General features: G+C 42.3%; 1 protein-coding gene across 50 annotated transcripts in view; it reads left to right on the top strand.

The window, feature by feature from the left end:
- The window catches only part of TNS1 (tensin 1), a 327,340-nt gene that overhangs the window by 285,425 nt on the left and 22,479 nt on the right, over positions 1-19,436 (top strand). For 22 of the 50 annotated variants that reach the window (XM_083429716.1, XM_083429761.1, XM_083429756.1 and 19 more), the window contains 5 exons: positions 766-965; positions 1,883-2,021; positions 8,980-9,072; positions 12,117-12,152; positions 17,574-17,769. In XM_083429716.1, the coding sequence (XP_083285842.1) occupies positions 766-965; positions 1,883-2,021; positions 8,980-9,072; positions 12,117-12,152; positions 17,574-17,769 (664 nt within the window). The remainder of the gene's footprint in view (positions 1-765; positions 966-1,882; positions 2,022-8,979; positions 9,073-12,116; positions 12,153-17,573; positions 17,770-19,436) is intronic. The other 28 variants (XM_083429724.1, XM_083429721.1, XM_083429718.1 and 25 more) reach the window with 3 other exon arrangements.

Here is a 19,436-nt window from a genome sequence, read left to right as displayed (position 1 = left end):
GATCCCTTCCAATTCCTTGAGCTGGCTTTTCTCTTGACCTTTATCTGCCTTCTCCTGCCAACTGCTTCCTGGGTCATTGTATGGAAATGTTGGAGCAGGGAGAAGGAGGAAGGCCTGAAGACAAGGAGGGGAATATATTACTGTGGTGAAGATGTCTTACGTTGCCTAAGAATATGTGGTAATATTAGGTGAATGGAAGCTGATCACCAAAAATGGAAAAGAAAGGAAAAAAAGTAATCAGGCTGTTAAGTTTGCCTGCTCTAAGTACACCCTACGTAAATCAGCACTTTGGTTCATGTTAATAAATCCTACACACAGATCACATGCACACACCTGTTACAGCCAGGTAAGAGAAGTAAAATACGATGCAGGGCATCCACACCAACGTCTTATCCTCCAGAAGCCCAGCTCAGGAGGCGAGGAAGGAAATGAACAGGGCATCTTGGGGATTTTTGGCTTCAGCATGAACTCTATGCTTTCTCCAATGCAGCTGCTTCATTATGCAGGGATTTTTAAATGTATGAACCGGGTTGTCACAATTTTGAGTTGTGCTTGTTGGGTTTGGTTTGGTTTTCACTATAATCTGCTGGTGGAAAGTGATGGATTTGCCCATTTCCCCTCTCCTGATTAATTGACTCAGTTTCTTTCCAAAGCCAAGACACAGCCCAAAGATCTGAATATTGGCTCATAAAGACTTTCTAAATGTATTGAAGCTCTTCCTGTGCTTGGAACACCACTTTTCTCACAGTGCAATTGAACTTTCAGGAGTACAGTCGCCACGGGAGAAGTCACCAGAAGAAGCCGAAGCCCCTGTACGGAGACGTACCACCAGTGAAGGCCAGTATGAGAACAGTCCCCAGGATCCTAGTTCACCACGAAGCCCCACAGTTCGTTCTCCAGTTCACTGTGTCTCACCGGAGGTGGTTAGCACCATCGCTGCCAACCCTGGAGGAAGGCCCAAGGAGGTGCTTTTCTTTTTCTTATTCTTATTAAAACACTATTTTCCCTTCTGACCTTGCTGCTTGCATGCATGGAAACACAGAAGGGGATATATGTCTCTTTGACCCCAGCGCTTGATAGTAGGTAGGGAAGGGCCAGGGTTGGGAAGGGCAATGAATTTAATTTGGATGTAGAATGGATTAGGTAAATGGCACATGTATTAGTAGGCCTCCCTAAGTATTCCTTGGGTGGAAATTGCTTCTTCAGTTTTGGAAGAGGTTGCAATGGTTTGGGACTCAGAAATGTCCATGGTTGTTCTCATGTCCAACATGATGGAATACCAGTTGCAACCTGTGTTGCTGAAACTGGGAAGAGCCACCATCAGTCCCTCCTATTCTGGTCACTTGCTGGAAGCCTCTGGACCGTCCCTATATTCCGGGACAGATTCAAGTGCATGCTGGAAATTTAGGCTTGTGCAATCAAAGTGGATGAAAGTTCTCTGTTGCTCTAGTGCCACAAATCCACTTTTTAATTTTTGGAATGGACTTTTGCAATTAGGAAAATGACAGGGAAATGCACTGAAAATGTGGGATGAATGACGGACAGGAAGATGCAAATTAATCAGAATGAATATTCAGTAAAGCAAATTATTGTGAATGCTCAGTTAACGGGTCATCTGTAGGAGCTGTTTCTGACAGTATGGGGAACGGAAGCCAACTATGGAAGCAGAATGTTTTCTGAAATTAGGAGCGGGAGAAAGGGACATAAAGGCAAGAAAAGGAAGCATAGGAGCAAGCAGTTTAAAATTGCAACCAGACCAGGCGGGAGACGGGGGAAGCATCTGGCAAAGAGAAGGCAGGCATTTCTCCTGCCCCAATCTGTGGGGGAGAGGTCAGGAAGGTCCTGAATTTTGATAACTGATTCTACTTTCCCTTTTTTACAGCCCCATCTCCACAGTTACAAAGAGGCCTTTGAAGAGATGCAGGGGACCTCTCCAAGCAGTCCACCTTCCAGTGGTGGTGAGACCTCTCCCCCAACCCCTGCCTTCCCTGTCTCACCACAAACCCCTTACAGTAACCTACGTAAGTTCCATGGCAGGGGACGGGAGAGGGGGGCATTGGTGGGTGGCTTGGGCAAAGCCAGACTTAAGAGGCAGTCAGTCAAACCGTTCTCAGCTTCCCAACACCCACCACCATTTTAATCACCCCTTCACTTTCTCGTTTCTCTCTGTCTGCCAGTCTTGGCTTCTTCCCCCATCACCTTTCATCTCTGCTTGCTGTAAATTTCCCACAGTGTCACCAATAAGTATGCATTCGTCCATGATAATTATCATCACAACAGCAAAGTTTTGCAACACTTGGGGGGGGGGGATCGATTATGGTTAGAGCCATTAGCTACCAGCAAGTGGTGAAGAGGAGCCACAATTTCTGAATGTCAGCATAAACCATAGCAGCAGAGCCCTGTGCTGTCTTCTACACTCTCCTTCTCATTGTCCACCAGACATGGAGGTTCACAATTGTTCATAAATTTCCAAAGTGTTGACTGTGCTAGCTAGTTACAGCAAAAACAGCAAAGAGCCTTGCAGCTCCTTGAAGACTGTTTGAAGATTTTGAAGACAAGGCTCTGTTATTATTGTATAAAAGTTCTGCAGTTAAGATCACAGAACTGCACAACTTATAGCCTGCTAAGTGAAGCCCCATTTCCATGTAGGGCAGCCTACTTGGGGCTTGATAATACTTCTGTTCTTGCTGTCAACCAGCGATTGCAGGATTGGAGTTGGGTGTGGCTTGTTAAACCACAGCATATGCCTGGTGGGTTTACTTGGCTATGTAGGTCATCCATTCTGCAGGCCTATTTTAGAGAAACCCATCCAATGTTTTTGGTACACAATATTTGCCTTCCTAGATGCCAAGGGGGAAAAGTTAAATTAGCCTTGCTCTCCATAGCATGGACAAATACACAAAGTTGGATTAACAAGAATGTCACATGGTCCTGACAGTAGTTTCCCCATATCCATCAGCAACACTTAGTAGTTATGTATATGAGTTATGTAATGCACTTATAACAATGACATGATTTATGAACCTCTATGAAAACACTTACATAGGCAAATTTGCTTCCCTGCTGAGGGAATTTTATACCACACTGTGAAGATTCCCAGTTCATAAATTCTAGATGGTACATAAGTTCAGGTTCTTGTTATTATGAATGAAGAATTCCCCATTCTGTGAAGCATCTGGCAGGATCATGGACTTAAATTAGTAATTACATTTCCCTGGCTGACAATTAAAAACATATCTGCAAGCCCTGGTGCATAAGCTGGAGAAATTCCTTTGGTCTGATCATTCAGGAATACTCTGACCAGTGTAATGTTCCAGGGATTTTTTTAAAAAATTTTTTTAAGGGGGGCGGAATCACATACTGTACCTATAAACCTGCCTATCACATGTGTCAGTCAGTTTCAGCACTATTAACTGCTTTTCTAGACAGAAAAACAATACCCCAAATCTGCCAAAGTTGATGGGTTAGAAAAGGCAAACAGTCCTGGTTATGCCTAACACCTGAGCTGAGCTGTGGAATGTCCCAAAGGAGAAGAATTTAAAGTTTAGGTTTTTGGCACACAGATCCCACTTTAGGCAATTTTTATGTGGCTTCCTCTCTTTATGGGAGAGGGAGAGAGAGGCAGCTGTTTTCTGCAGGTGGGAGGAAATAAAAATTAACCCAAGCCCTAAAGACACCCTTGAAATACCTCCACAACAGGACATGGGCTTATACAGAACAGATGGAGGGATGTGTCAGCTCTTTTGCATGGAAAGGTCCACTGTTCTTCCATCCCAAACGCCCAGCATTCAAGGCCCTTTGCAAGTTTGTTCTGCCTTCTGTTTGCACTGACAAAAACTGATGGTTGTAAATTGGGACCAGATACTGCAGCGCACAAAATCTTTCAAAACTGATGTGTGTCATTTAAAGCAGGACCTATGAGCTGGATGCAGCCCCTTGGCCTCTCCATCTGCCCTGCTGACCTCTCCTGTGCAGCTACATTTCTCCCATTGCTCAGCTGCTTCTGCCAGTCAGCTGAGTGGTGGCAAAGGAGGTGGGAGATTGCAGGGAGGTTCAAACCTCGTTTTCTCTAATCTCTCCTATCCCACTCCCCTCCCTAAAACGCTGAGGAACAAGGGAGCAATGAGGGAAGAGATGCAACGGCTACAGAGTCCCACTGCTTCCACTAGCAGCTTGCTGCATTTCTGAGCTGAGAAAAAGGAAGCTCATTTCTCAGCATCCCAAAATGAAATGTGAGCAGGATGTATGGATACGTGTGAATCGAATTGTGGAGGGGTATGCGTATGAATGGAGGTGCAAGTGTGTGAATGGGAATAGTGTGGGGATAAGTGGGTGGGTATGAATGGGGCATGCATATGTAGATCACTGTGAATGGGGTGTGTATTTGTGTATATAGCTTTGGCCCAACCCTGGCATATGCCCCTCCCCCTAAGCAGTTACAAGGGAATGCAGTCCCTGGACTGAAAGAAGTCCCCAACCCTGGTATTGGGTAGAAAGTTCAGATACAAATTTAACGAATGATAGCTCCCACTCCCTTCTGGGCAGTTTTGTAAGGAAGGACAGGGTATACATTTAATACACAGAGTACATATGCTGCAGAGGCCACAACTTATTCCATCGGTGTGTACATATGTGCACACGCCCACACCAAATGAGGAATGAGTGGTTTCCATTCTACAAAGATACAGCTTTTAGGGCATTTGCTGCGTTGCACACCTGTCCCTCCTTCAGTTCTCAAATGAAAGTGAACAACATGTAGATTTGCTTCTCTTTCTTTCTTTCTTTTTTTAAATGTAGTCTTCGCCATTTTAAGAAAGAAATGGAAATTGAGGACAATAGCAAAAGCCCACACCAGCAGGGATTCCATTGCACTAATAGGTGCAAATGTGCCTTTTTAATCCAAAGCTAAGGGAACCAAAGGCCAAAGAGGTGCATGTACTCTTTGGTCTGTAGCTCTTCAGTGGAAGAGGTAAATCTAGCTGCAAATTTACGTGTGTTTCAATGTAGGTATGTGTGTGTTTAGATCTGTCAGAGTTTGAAGGGGCTAATGGGGACTGAAAGTGTGTCTTCAGAGTTACAGTGAGACTCTTTGACATCCATTTGTAACCAATCGAAAGCTGTTTGCAGCTGATCTGTGCTGTCAGCAAAAAAACAAACAAACAAAAAAGCTTCCTGCAGCCAATCAAAAGCCGCGCTTGGGTTTCTGAACGTTCTGGAAATCGAACAGATTTCTGGAATGGATTCTGTTCAACTTCCAAGGTACGACTGTACTTATGAAGCACAAGCAAAATATTAGAAGTATAATTGTGTAAAATGAGTCCAGGCACATCTGGTCTGTTTATGCCATGGATACTGTTGTTGTATGCCCAGGCCTTATAATCCACAGATGCCTTGAGATTTCTGTGGTAGCTCAGCTTCTGAGGCTGTGGGTGAAAACCTGGTCTTTAACTTCCTCTTGCATGCTCTGTCTTCCTTACTTTTCTAGTCAAGCATGCCTCTGAATGACTAACCCCTTGATAATTTGGTGGTGGGTTTTTAAATGTAATTAATTTAGCTTTGAACAGTTCTGCCAATATTTCATCTGGCAGTGCTAACATGGCTAAGTGCATACCAACAGCAATGGGCCAGTGAGAAGCTGGGAAACAGCAAAAATCTCAAAAGTAGCAGACCCAAAATTTTCAGAACATTCTGATTCCAAACTGGAAGCATCACTGTTGCTTCCAGAAGAGACTGGCTCTTATTTCAGAACAGAACTGGTACTCCCACTTATTAGCACCTCAGTTATTAATATCTACTGTCAGTTATCATTCATAGATTTTTTAGCAGGACCTTTAAAAATACATCCACACTGCTCTTCTTCCCAATGCAGAGTGAATTGTGACAGATATGTTTATGGAAAACTAAGGTGAATGAGATCCTGAGCAATAACAGCAAGAAGTAGCTTAATATAGGTCCCCAAAGAATAGGTAAAATAGAATCCTCCAAGTTTCAGCTGAGCCTCATTCATTGATGTTAATATTTAAAGGCCACATCCTCAATGTGCTTGTTTCAAGGGTTAGATGAAAACTACTTCAAATCTTCACAATCCTGTCTTGGCTAAATATAATGTGCTTGGTAAGGACCTCACTGTCGGTGCAGAAAGTGTCTTGGGAGACCACTGCCAGGGACATTTTTGTACTTTCAGTTGCATAATACAAGCGCAATTAACACAATTTAGCCATGACTAAATGCCATCCCATTGATTTCGTGGGAGCACACAGCTCAATCCCATACATATTCACTCAGAAGTAATTCATAGTGATTTCAGAAGGATTTACTCCCAAATAAATGTGCATGGGATTACAGCCTTCATCATGACTGACTCTTGCTTCACATGTACAGACATGCTGTGACTTGCACATTCATTCTGGTTCTGTTGAGCCAGAATGACATTTCAAAAGCCTTCCATAGACTTGATCTGCTACATATTCTTAGAGGGCTGAAGGTATCTCTATAGTCAAGCATGTGACTCTATAGCTTTCTCCTACAGAACAGCTACAGATCCACTATGTGAACAGATTTGGTAACAATGCCTGTCATCTTTGCTAGCAAGCTGAACAAGGCACTTGAGGTGCTATCAGCAAAGCCCACAAAGAGCCTGCTGTACAGGCTCTTGAGGATGCAGGTAGAGCACTGAGCTATATGATATTCCAGACATGGACTAGCTGCTTTTGGAATTGCTTGTTTCCCAGTCACTCATTGGTACTGAGCCATTAATCCTAGCCAGCCTAGCTAATCCATGATGAAATATATGCTCTTGGTAACTGGCTTTCCTTTAATGCTCCTGCCTCCCTCCCTCCCTCCTCCTGCTGTGTCCCCGGCAAGGGTGCCCATCTGAAGCTGTAAGTCAGAGGATTGCAATGCAAGTAATGGAGAATGTGTTGAATTTTTCCTTAATGGACAATATAGTACTTCATTTGTCTGTGTACGCCCACTGTGCAAGAGAACTTGAGTTTCAAGTTAGAAAGCCTGAATTGTTTGGAGCTGGTGAAATATGATATCACTAGCAATGATAGCAGTACACTGAAAGAGGAGGAAAACCCACATTGGAGTTTTTGTGAGACTTGCTGTTTGGAACACATCTCACGTATACATCTACATCCATTGCTGCTTGCTGTATACATATATATATTAAGTGTATATATGCATGGCTATCCTAAATGTTGTTCTCCTTTTTGATTGGGTAGATATAAAACGAGATATATGTGGATGCAGTCATTCCAATGCTTTGTTGATATGCAAGTTATACATATAGGCATCTACATATATGATGTATGTTATTTGTGATATACAATGCCATTCGTATGCAATGTTTCGAATCCTTCTTGTCTCATGATCACGATCTTTGCAGATGCCATCTCTACCTTGTGGCAAAAGCTCTGACATAAGATGACATACATTATCTATTCATTCATTGCTGTTCTTCAGACATCCTGGTAATGGGATGGGGATGCTGCGGTCATTTGCTACCAAGGTTCTCTCTATTGGGTTGTTCTCTTGGGCTTGTAAAGAGAAAATGGGAAGTTGCTATGTTTCAGTTTCTGCACTAACCCTATACTCTCACAAAAAGCCATAAATGGGAAGGATGGTGATGATTTATTGAAGAAAAGAGGGAGATGGAAACGTGGATATGTCATCCCTGTAGATATTTTCTAAGGGATGTTCCACAAAGAAGAAAAGAGGCAGAAAGATCACGGTCCCGTGAAATTATCAGATGCATTCCAGAGACAGTTACCAGTCCTCCAGTCCTGCTATGTAACATAAGCACCTAATTCCTTGCTAGTGGGACTTTGGTTGCTGCTTCATCACAGGCTCAGTACAGCATCTGAATACACATCTGTAGTTATCTCCTTGCTACTGGAGCAAACTTAATAGGCTAAATGTCAGGCCAAGATTTAAGCTGGAGAAGCTGGGGGCACGATTTTCTTGAAATATGGATCGGACCTGCTGAAAACATTATCAGTGTGAAGTAAGTTGTCCACAAAAGCTACTTAAAACAACAACAGCCAACCTTGCTTGCCACACACATATTAACTGTAGTCAATGCTGGGCACATTAATAACTTGAGAGATAACAAATGTCTTTGACTAGTGCTGAGTTTAGTAGTTTGGTGCAAACACATAGCAAGGTGTTAGAGTTGGCTGTAGAGTTGCTGTAGCTCCAGCAAAGGCATAGGCAAACTCGGTCCTCCAGATGTTTTGGGACTGCAACTCCCATCATCCCTGACCACTGGTCCTGTTAGCTAGGGATGATGGGAGTTGTAGTCCCAAAACATCTGGAGGGCCGAGTTTACCTATGTCTGCTCTAACAGATGGTCCTGTTTGGGGATGGTGTAGAAGAGTCCTCTCAGCTACATGCAAACCTTTGAGAGTTAACATTGTTGGAAGAGCTTGCCAAGCTTTCCACTGAGGAAACCCAGTCTTTGCCACTGAATCAGAGCAAACATCAACCAGGTTTTCTCTGGATTGACGTTTCCTCTGATTTTTCACTAAAGAATGGGTTTTCTGGGGGAAAGTGGTGAGGCAAGGGGGGAAATGCTCAGACCCATGCTTTTCTAGGCATGGGACAAGTGCAAGCCTGGATGGAGCCCTAAGTGCCTCAGCCTTCCATTTTGTAGATCCACTGCTCCACTTGCCTTAAGAAATCACACACTACTGAAGAGAGGGCAATCTTTGTCTCTTCTCAACGGAGAAGCTGTCTGAGATGGGGAGCCTGCTACTGGCAGCTACATTCCTGTGGTTTCAGCACACCAATCACCCCGAGTATTTCCAGCCATACATGTATATAGCTAGGATTCAGTTTCAACCCTGTTTAGCTATAAACTGGTATTTAAAAACAAACCTGGAAATGCCTGGATTTCTTCTCCTTTACATTTAATCCACCCTTTTATGTTCTGTTTTGTTGATGCATTTCTTTCGCTCTCTGTATTTTTGACAACAGTGCGCTCTCCACCAGGACTGGCTAAAACTCCGCTTTCAGCACTGGGCCTAAAACCTCACAACCCAGCAGAGATCTTGTTGCAGCAAACAGGAGGTAAGTAAGAGTAGTATAGTGATGGAGAGACTGGTGCTATGGAGAATAGCAGCATCGTTAGATATTATGGTATGTCTTTTATACAGCCCACGGTCCTGTTGCCAAGATAGAAGGCCCATGAAGTTTGTATTAAGTAGTATTAAAGATACCCACTGCACACAGACTGTAAAATAGATTTTATCTCTGGAGTATAAGCATGTATTTTATTCCTTCAGTTACACGGCATCAGTTGTTTTAGCAAATGGCATTGTTGTTCTCACAATCACTTTCCAAATCTTACCATGCCCAGACTTTGATATTGCCTTAAGGTGGTGATTTCCATCAGCCAGCATCATTTTCTGTGCTCTAGAAAAGTGCTTCCTTTCCTCAGTTCTGCTCTTGCCAATTTTGTATTTTTAATGTACAGCCTTAAGTTGCTTGTATAATGAGCCTCCTGTTCATTTTCATTCATCATTTTTAATTATGGATGACAAGGAGAGATAAATCTTATTTATAGGGCTGAGGCAGATTTGAAAAAAGGTACAAATCTGATTTGAACTTCTTCTTTTTGTCTATCTTGGATTCCAAATGTCGCAGAAGTTGGATTTCAACCATAAGGCTCAAATTTTGGAGGCACATTCTGCAGTTTGCACTGAGTATGAAAGTCTGGCTCAGTTTTTCTGTACAAATTCAATCAAGTGTGAATCTTCTATGGCCCTTATCCAATTCAAATAAACTGCAACTAATTGCATGTAATAACTAGTGGTGTCTGAACAGGGAACCACATCCCCATATGCTGCAAAAGACACAAACATTCACTGTGGCTCAAATAAGTATTCCATTGGGGATACAGATGAAGACACAAAATGCAATCTTCCATATGTAACTCTTCCTTGCAGATTTGAGGCACATATATTTAATTTTAAAAGGAATGGCATCTCTCAAATTTCCATATCTGGGGATTTACACTTACATGCAGATTATAAATTGTAGGATTATTCAGTGTGACGCTGCATATAATATTCAGTGTTGTTACAGTCTTTGTAATTACACAGATCTTAAGTGCTTGTTGCAGTAAGTGAAATATGCTGGATTCAGGTAGGTAGCCGTGTTGGTCTGATGCAGTCGAAATATAAAAAACATATAAAATTTAAAAAATTGTCCAGTAGCAAGTTGAGTTGGTCTCTTTGTTGGTCTCTAAGGTGCAACTGGACATTTTTTAAAATTTATTTTGAAATATGCTGCTTACTTTAAATTGCTCCAGTGGAATATATGTCATCCCACTCTTTAACATAAAATGTTAAGGCCCCAGAATGCTTCTACATTTTTAAAATTGAGTAAGTTTTACACTTGCCAGTGGCTCGATAGCGGAGCTGCCTGCTGGGGTGGGGCAGCCATGTAAACTGAACTGGGATTCCTGAAGGGTAAGAATAATAAACATATTATGACAAACTGTCAGAGGAATGATAGTGATTGCAATCAAGAAGCAAACTAGGAGATGTGAGATAAACTCCCACAGCGGAAGGGTAGAGGATGAGCCCCAATCATGACAGTTTACAGTCTAAACCGAATATTCAGGTGCAGAGTCAATATTTGCAGAGGTTTACATAAGCATGTGAGCTGCCTGCTACAGATTTTTTCACAAGCATGAACTTGCTAACCTGGCTCAAGCTGAAGCTGATTAGGAAAAGTAGAAACTGAGTCCTAAGCAAGCCTGAAATGCATTTTTTTCAAGGTTATCCATCCATCAGTATAACCAGCCACTTTCTGGACAGTACTTCATGCTATAGAAGGCTATTGAACATATCAGTCCTTTTAAGAACAACAACTGCAGAGTAAGAGGCTTGTAGATAATACTAGAGACCACGATCAGTGTATTGCATAATGGGAAGCTATCAGGCTTTGCACATGTCCAGTATGAGGAGGCGTTCGTTGGAGCAGATTGGACAGTTGTTTTCATGAATGTTGCATCTCAGAGCTTGCATGCTCTGAGAAGCCTTCCGTTTGACTCATAAATGTTCCATGTGTAGAGAGATCCTTGGCATCGGAACATTTTTAAACAAGCACTCTCCCCCATGAGGTGATATTGTTGCTCCCCCCCCCCCAGTCAGGATTCACTCACATGCCCATAAATTCAGGATGTGCAATTATAGTTAATTGGGAGGTCTTGCACAATATACTCGCTTCTCCAAAAGACTGGGCTGTATGTGATAAAGAAAGCGATGGAAAATTCACTGGAATGTGTGGAATAACACTTGGTGTCATCTCACTTCCACCTCTCCTTGTATGTATTCTCTGTGATTTAAGCAACTGGGTCTCTTGCTCTAGCAATATCTTAATAATAGCCTGCTGGATCAAATCAATGGCTCATCTAGTCCAGCATCCTGTTCTCACAGTGGCCAACCAGATGCCTGCTTGGAAACCAGGGAGCAGAACGTGAGCATAAGAGCACTCTCCCTGCCCAGGGTTTCCAACGACTGGTATTCGGAAGCGTTACTGCCTCCAACTTTCCTAGTTGGATTGCCTTCTCTTTGATAGCCTTCTCCATGAATTTGACTAATCCTCTTTCAAAGCCAAATCTTGTGTGGTTCTGCCTGTTGGTTTCCCAAATGTCTCTAAACATTTATTGCTTTTATCTGCAGAATATGAACACCTGGCTGAAAGGGGGTATAGTGTAAAAATCTAGATATGTGCCATCTTAGAGACTAAATAGGCTCTTTCTTTTCATTTTCTTCTGACTCTCAGGCTAAGCGCTAGGTCTCTGAGTTGGTTGAAGAGCGGTACAGAGTTCCTTTTTAAAAAGGCCAGTTCCTAATAATGTTTTTCAGGCATTCGGGAACCTTAAACGTAGATTTGTGGTGTTTATGGTGGTTCACATTGGTCATGATTTAGACCAGAAACAACCTCTTCTGATGTTTACAGTTGCTTAACATAAGAAATCCTGCTAATCTCTCTCTCTCTCTCTCTTTTCTTTGTATGTCTCCTCCTTCTCTCCATTTTCATTACCTTGCCATTGTCCATCTTTTCCTTCCCAAACACTTATTTCTTCCATGCTTGCCCCTCAGAACTAGATGGGGAGACAGTAGTTGAATCTGATGAAGGTAAGGAGGGAATTGTTTTCATTTTATATGAACTATTTGGCAAACAACAATATGCCAGCAGGCCACTGTTAGTCCCAGTGGCCACAAGGAAGCTGCTGGGCTTGTGTGTGGTCAGAAGAGTTGAAGACCAAAACATTTCCCTCACAGAATTTTGCTGCACCACAGATTGCCCTAGAGCTGCTGTACATGGAAACTGCAAATAAATGAGAGCAAAGACATTAGGAAGGAGTTGCTTACTTTTCTAATAACAATAGCTCCAGCTTCCCTGATACATGTGTGCTAATACAAAGACGTTTCTCCTTTAGAATTTCTTGCAAAAAAAGCAGATTTCCTGAGCCACTTCTGCCAAACTATTTATAAGTGTCATTATTTTGATATTTACTGGTGGCAGAGGTGGCATTTTTGGAGATTGCATCAATCTCGGTGAATTACGATTCTGAGTATCATTTCTGAATATCGTGTGAGATGAGCAGTGCATTCCTATGCAAGTATACATAGACGTAATCCCTGTTGAGTTCAAGGGGACATCTTTCCAAGTAACTGCATAGGACTGCAGCTGGATGCCTGATAGAAACGTTATCTGTCCAGCATGGGAACAAAATCCAGATAAATCAAATCTCAGGCTAATCTGTGGACATACGAAAACAGGAACCTTGAGGCATAGACACAATTACAGGTTGCTCCTCATGCTACCTTCACCTGGTGGTGCTAGCCATTTATAGGTTGACATGGGACCAGAGGTATACATTTGCCACAAAGGTAAAGCCTGAATTTTGTAATGGCATTTTGATTCTTCTAGTCATACTTACATACTTACATACTACATTACTTGGTGCCACAGAGGATCCCTTCCCTACTCTCCTTTCTTCCCTTTCTCCTTCTTTCCTTCTGATACAGAAGTGACTGGGTTGATGCTGGAATAATATTTAGTGCTCTTCATTTGTCTGTTTGTTAAATTTTGCACCTCACCATATCCCAGAGCTGGGTTTGAACCTCAAAAGAACTTTTTGAAGGTATGAGAAGGTATGAGAAGGTATGAGCTACAGGTGTATGTCACATCCTTGTAGGCAGTATTTTTAGGCAGCATTTTGTTGCATCACAAGCAAATTAGTGATCTCGTTTCCTTTCTGGCTAATCCCTACTTGTAGCAACAGCAACTACTGCTACAGCAACAATAATCTATTGCTGCAAAGTGAGAACTAAACTATTCATGAAACTGAGTCCCTGAGATGTTAAGCACTGTATGAAGCTGTAAATTCTGCAGTCTCAGCAGAAAACACATGTAAGGTGAGGGGTGGTGGTTTTTTTAAGCCTTTGATCTCTGATAGTTATATGTTGAAAATTTTCCCCACCTGCTTTCCAAAAGTCATGAGTAAACTGGAAATGGTTAAATTGAAAGGCCCCCTTCTTTAATATGGGTCTTCTGCAGCCCCATTCTGTAGAAAGAAATTAAAACAGGGATGCAAGCACTGTATCACAGCTCAACTTTGTGTGCCGTTTGCCCCTAAGGTAGGACTGGACAACATGTAACCCCCCAGATGTTGTTGGACTCCAACTCCCACCATCCCTGACCCACTGGCCACACTGACTGGGGCTGATGGGAGCTGGAGTCCAGCAACATCTGGATGTTCCTCATCTCTACCCCCAGATACTTGTCTCCTGCTACCCCAATAAGCATTTAGGCACTGCTCCATAACTGTGCAGAGGTCCTGCATTCCCAGTACTTCCCAAAATATGTGCTACTACTGACCTTTAGGGAGTGAAAATAAGCAGAAAGCCAAGGAAAGAGTTCACAAGTTTAAAATGCTGCTTGGGACAGAACCCAGCTGGTGTGAACCATAGCCTTTTGGAGGGCTGCTACATGTTTAGATATCTCAAACAAACCCAATTGGAATCCAAAACATTATCTGAACAGGATGTACAGCTTTTTCTAGGTAGAATAGAGATGAAACTTGAGCAAGATGTTTATAGGGACTACCAGTCCTTGCTGGTTAGGCAATATTCAGTTTGCACTGCTGGTCAGTGCAAGCTCATCCCCATCCCCACCCCAAGTAGTCTCTGTAATATCGTCTCACCTTTGGAATGGTTTGTTATGTGTAGTTTTGCACAGTTCAGATTGTGTTTGGGAGGGCTGCTGTTACTTCCCCAGTATACTCTTCTTGTTAGTCTAATCTGTTAGTCTAAAAGCACACAGCCTAAGATCACACTTTTCAGTTTATGCATTAAATCAGTTTCAGATTTTTTTTAAATACCCTCTACTTATATTGAGGCAATTATTATTTTAATATACAGTTTATTGAAGATTTTGTTTTCCCCCCATATGCATCATACAAACAAGGAATGCATCCCTTGATAAAACCAACCTGTGCTTTGAGAACTGCTGCAATGGTGGTGGGTGATGGGTGGGTGGGTGCTCTGCTCATGGTGCTACCAGTTGATGAGATCTTTGGTGCAGCTATCATTAGCAGGGGTTTCTTGGTAATGGCTCCCATACATTAAATAATGTATGTTAAGTCTGCATAGAGTCCTCATGTTCTTTAATCTACCACTGCTTCTTTTGGTTCTTAGACTCTTGTAACATAGTGCTAGCAAGACGTGTGTGTGTGTGTGTCTGTGTGTGTGTCTGTGTGTGTGTCTGTGTGTGTGTGGATCTGGAAATATGGGCTATAGGAGATTGTAACTTGTGACGTCAAAATGGTTGTTTCATGTCCCCCAGCCTCCTGGGAGTGTCTCTTGAGACTCTCCCTGTTTATTTCCTACAGCAGAACGAAATGTTTGCTTGCTTCACATAAATACAGAGAGGATATTTTTAGATTTTGTTTGATATGGCACAGGACTTGGAACTTTACCAAGTGATTCTTGCATGTCATCCAAGAGTTCCATTCTCTCCTAGGTTTAGCATTTACAAATGGTTTGTTAATGCTAATTTTTCAATATCACTCAGATAATTTGCACACAGAAGGGCTTGAGAATTTAGCATATGCACAGGCTTTTATGAAGTGTGAGCAAGACTATAGCAACAGAGAGGGATGCATTATACAGCAGAAGGAAAAAATATTCACAAAGGGAGACAAAGACATGAGATACAACAATTTTACAGTCCTTTATCCCTGGAACTTCCTGGTTTTGGGGGGAAGAGATTCCCCACAATTTAACAGAAATTCTTGGCTTTTTCAGGGAGCTTCCCATTAGCCTCTTGCAAGTTAACTTGTGGATACAGAGCCATGCCATTTTAAGTTAGGGAGGAGTGAATGAAGTGTGTTATCTATAACAGATGAAATCACTTTAAGTAGCAAAACAGCCTATTATATGTTTTGCAAGTCTTTTGAGGCTGCTGTTCTGCCCAGTACCAAGACAGCCAAATGTCCATGGCCTCTCTTGGTTCGGTCAAGATTGTTGTTCTGGGCTTTTGCCTTGTGGAATGTTCAGTATGAAGAGGGCAGACCAGCCTTCTTTATCATCATTCCATTCCATTCCTTCCTGCCTTGGTGGGCTTGGTTAACTGGCAAACACTCTTTTGGACACAACAGATAGGGCTTGGCCACCGGATTTGTCTGGCCAGTTTAGAAATCCAACTTCCATCTTCATAAAACCTGGCCCATGTTTATCTGTTTTCCAGATTAGAAGGGTTAAAAGTAATCTCAAAGTCCTGTTTACATACATTTTACTCCACCAATTACAAGGCTCAGAAGAAGATTGCCTAATTAATTACCTTGTATACCTTGCCCAACTGTGGAGCGGCTGCAACTTTGTTCCTAGTTTCCCCTCTGCTGTATCTTGGGACATATTTCATGCATTAAGGTGTTTGACAACCTGTTGGGAGAAAAGTGAATGTTTTGACAGTAAAGGGTAGAACCAGCATTACTATTCCCTGAGGCTACATGGATTTGAAAGAGAGTACTGTAAGTGGTGATAATATAGCCTTTTAAACCGGGGGTGGGGGGGGGGTATTGTTTGCTGCTATCGTATATAGTTTGTGTTTTTATATTGTAAACCTTCCTGTGATCCTCCGTTGAAGGGTAATAATAATAATAATAATAATAATAATAATAATAATAGTAGTAGGATCCTTTTTATTCCACATTCATAATGATCTGTGTTCATGATGCTATTGGGGGCAGTCACACACAATCATGCTTTCAACTTGTTAAAACCTGCCATGGAATCTGCTGGTGAAAGGCAGGTAATAATACTATTTGCAACTGCAAAATTTTGGAGTGATCGCAGTTTCATTTCTAATCAGTGCACATCCTGCAACTTGCTGCTGAAATCTCTTAACATTTTATGCCACAAATGTTCTGGTTGGTTTTTGTCCGTCTTTTGTTGCACTATAGCTCCTCCAGACAGCAATAATGTGTTGACATTGGGGAAGTATTGCAGAAGAAACTAAAGCAGAATAAAGCCACCAACATACTGCAGAATGCACCTACAATAAAACACCAATCTGGAGGGGGCCCTCTCACCAGTTTTAGCCTCACATAAGAAGAGAGGAATGTTGTTACTAAAGGATATGGAACTCAGTTGTTGTGTGTAAAGAACCCAATGCTGATGGAACCCAGTGTTCAGCATTAAGAAGAAAGAGCAGATTGAAGTAGATGCCCATTCACAAATGCTATATATATAGGTCATTGTGGGTAGGACAAGAGGAAATGCTTCTAAATTGTATAGTAAGAGGCTGTAATTAAAAATCCAGGATGATTTCCACCCTATCCCTCATTATGTAAGTTCCCAGAGGAAGTTGCCCTACATGGTTTACATCTAAGAAGGTGGTGGTGGATGAGGAAGGAGAAAAGCTGAATTTGCTGTGCAAGAGTCTGTCAGAGATTATTGATATTTACTTAAGACCAAGTGTACGCAGTGACATTCTTCTGTATGCAGTACATCCTGACCAGCTATTGTGTGCAATATTGTAATGACATGGAAGATGTGCCCACAGGTCAGCCACAGCAACTCTACATGTGGGTGATTTTGGAGGTTCTGCACTTTTATCAAGCCTCTATACTAACACAGATCCTGCAGTTCTATCTCAGCATGGTTCAGGTCATCTGTTACATTCTCTCAACAATAGCATTGTGCACAGGGGAGTTTGGCCATGTGAATCCAGCCCTTGCATTGTAAGATCATGAAGCAGAAGGCCCCAATGGCCCTTCCATTCTCTGGTTTTCAGGAGGGGGAGAAATTACTCTGATTTGCTCTAGGGACCAAGATGGTGCGTAACTTTGATTTTAGTAATTTGGGCTGCTACTAGCATGATGTATGTGTTTTATGAGCTTAGTTGTAACCTGCTTTGAGTTTATCTTACAATACAAAACAATGTATACATATTCAAAATAAATTATGCTAATTGGAAATATTGGTTGTAAAAGCCCCACACCTTGAGGCACCTCAGTCATCATCTCCTCTCTTTCCACCTCATTTCAGAGCCCCGGAGCTATGTGGAATCTGTGGCCCGTACAGCAACAAGTGGTGGCAGCAGCAGTTCTGTTGGGAAGCCCCAGGCACCCCTGGCTCCACAGGCCTATAACACTGAGACACCAGTGAGGAATGGATCTTTCCCCAACTCCTTCGTTTCACCAAGCCCTGTCGCTGCCAGCAGTCCAATGCACAGCATGGATGGGTAACGAAAGACAGCTGTAGTTTACCATTCTCAACAGGCTGATGATGGCAGATGCTGCTGAACTATGCAGGACTTCACTGTGACAGCTAGCAATAGGACTGCAGCCCTTTTGCTTACATATATAGACTCTTTGATGCATGATCTTGGGAGGCTGCTTTCCCCAAATAGAAGACACAGGGCCATTCCAGCTCATACTTTTGGTGTCAACTGATCAGGAAAGCATTTGTGCTGCAGGGAGATTTCATGTTCACTCATTATAGGTTCTTCTGCCCTTTCTTGTATCACTCATGGATTTGAGCAGGGATGGGCAATCTTTTTTCCTATTGAGGGCCAGATTACCTCAAGAGTGATCTGTTGAGGGCCACATGCTAGTGGCCAGAGTTTATACTGGGCCCAGAGGCAGAAGTATACTGTAATAAAGAAACTCCCCCACTTCAGTTTTCTCCATCATAGGGGATAGGCACTTTATGATGGTTCTTCCACTTCCTTAAGTCACATCACTGGACTTATCACATGGTTGTTCACCGTGATAATTGCTTCTTGCCACCTCAGGCAGAATAGAGCCAGGCTGGGAGGAGATAAGACGCTATGATCTTTGTTGGCAAAATACAAGAAGCCTGAATGTATGAAAGTGCCTTTAAAAGCCCCCCCCCCCAATGGTTATCCATGAGGGAATGTGGCTCTTGACTTGAAAAAGGTTTCCCACCCCCAGTGTAGATATACAGCTTTGTATACTTATGTGTGGATGGTAAGATGTTTCTGTACGCATAGGTGAGATGCTTATCTTAATAGTCATTTGTCGAACTGGTATATAAGTGAACTTGGAAGAATTTATTGTGGATGGAATAAAGAAAGCTAAGATAAATAGAGTAAGACACCAGTTTTTCTTGTGGGGTGGACGGGCCATTCCTTTTAGGAAGGTGATCACAGAAGAGGTGCCCATTGGTATATTCATCAAATTTTCAGAAATGCAACCGAATTTCGAATTCTTATCACATCTGGAAAAGCCACTGTATTGAGTCAGATCATTGGTTCTTGCTGCTCATCACTGTCTGGACTGACTGGCTCAAAGCACAGAGGTATTTTCCAATCCTACTTGAAGGTGCTGGGAATTGAACCAGGAACTTTCTGCATTCAAAACATGAGCTCTATTGCTGACCTGTAGCCTCTCCAAATAGTTTTATTTATTTTATCAGGTTGCAGGCCAGACTTTCATGTTTTCTACTATGCTAGGTGCTCTTGTTTATGACAGTTCATGCCACAGTAAACCAATGCGCACAGAATATGTATGTTACCTTACTCTCTTTACAGTCATTTTTCCTCATAAAAGAACACATTTCCCTTTACTGTATTCTATGCATTGAATGATCTAGCTTACAAAGGACAAGCTTGCCATGGACTGCACTAAACAGTGTCATCACTCATTGGTAGAGCAACTACTTAGCCTGCAGAAGGTCTCAGGTTCAATCCCCAGCATTTCCACGTAGGGCTGGGAATACCTCTTGTCTGAAATCCTGGAGATCCACAGCTAGCAAATGAAATCAGTTGTGAGCTAGTTGAGCCAATAGCCTGTCTTGGTATAAATGGCTTTCTCTGTTTCTATTATTAAATACAGTGCTGTTGTTTTCTTAGTAGGATTGTGGACAGAGGTTGTAAGTACTGGCTTT

Source organism: Podarcis tiliguerta (assembly GCF_965153285.1).
Source record: "Podarcis tiliguerta genome assembly, chromosome: 1".
NCBI lineage: Eukaryota > Metazoa > Chordata > Lepidosauria > Squamata > Lacertidae > Podarcis > Podarcis tiliguerta.
The sequence above is the reverse complement of the archived record's forward strand: the minus strand, read 5'-3'. Positions and strand labels throughout refer to the sequence as shown.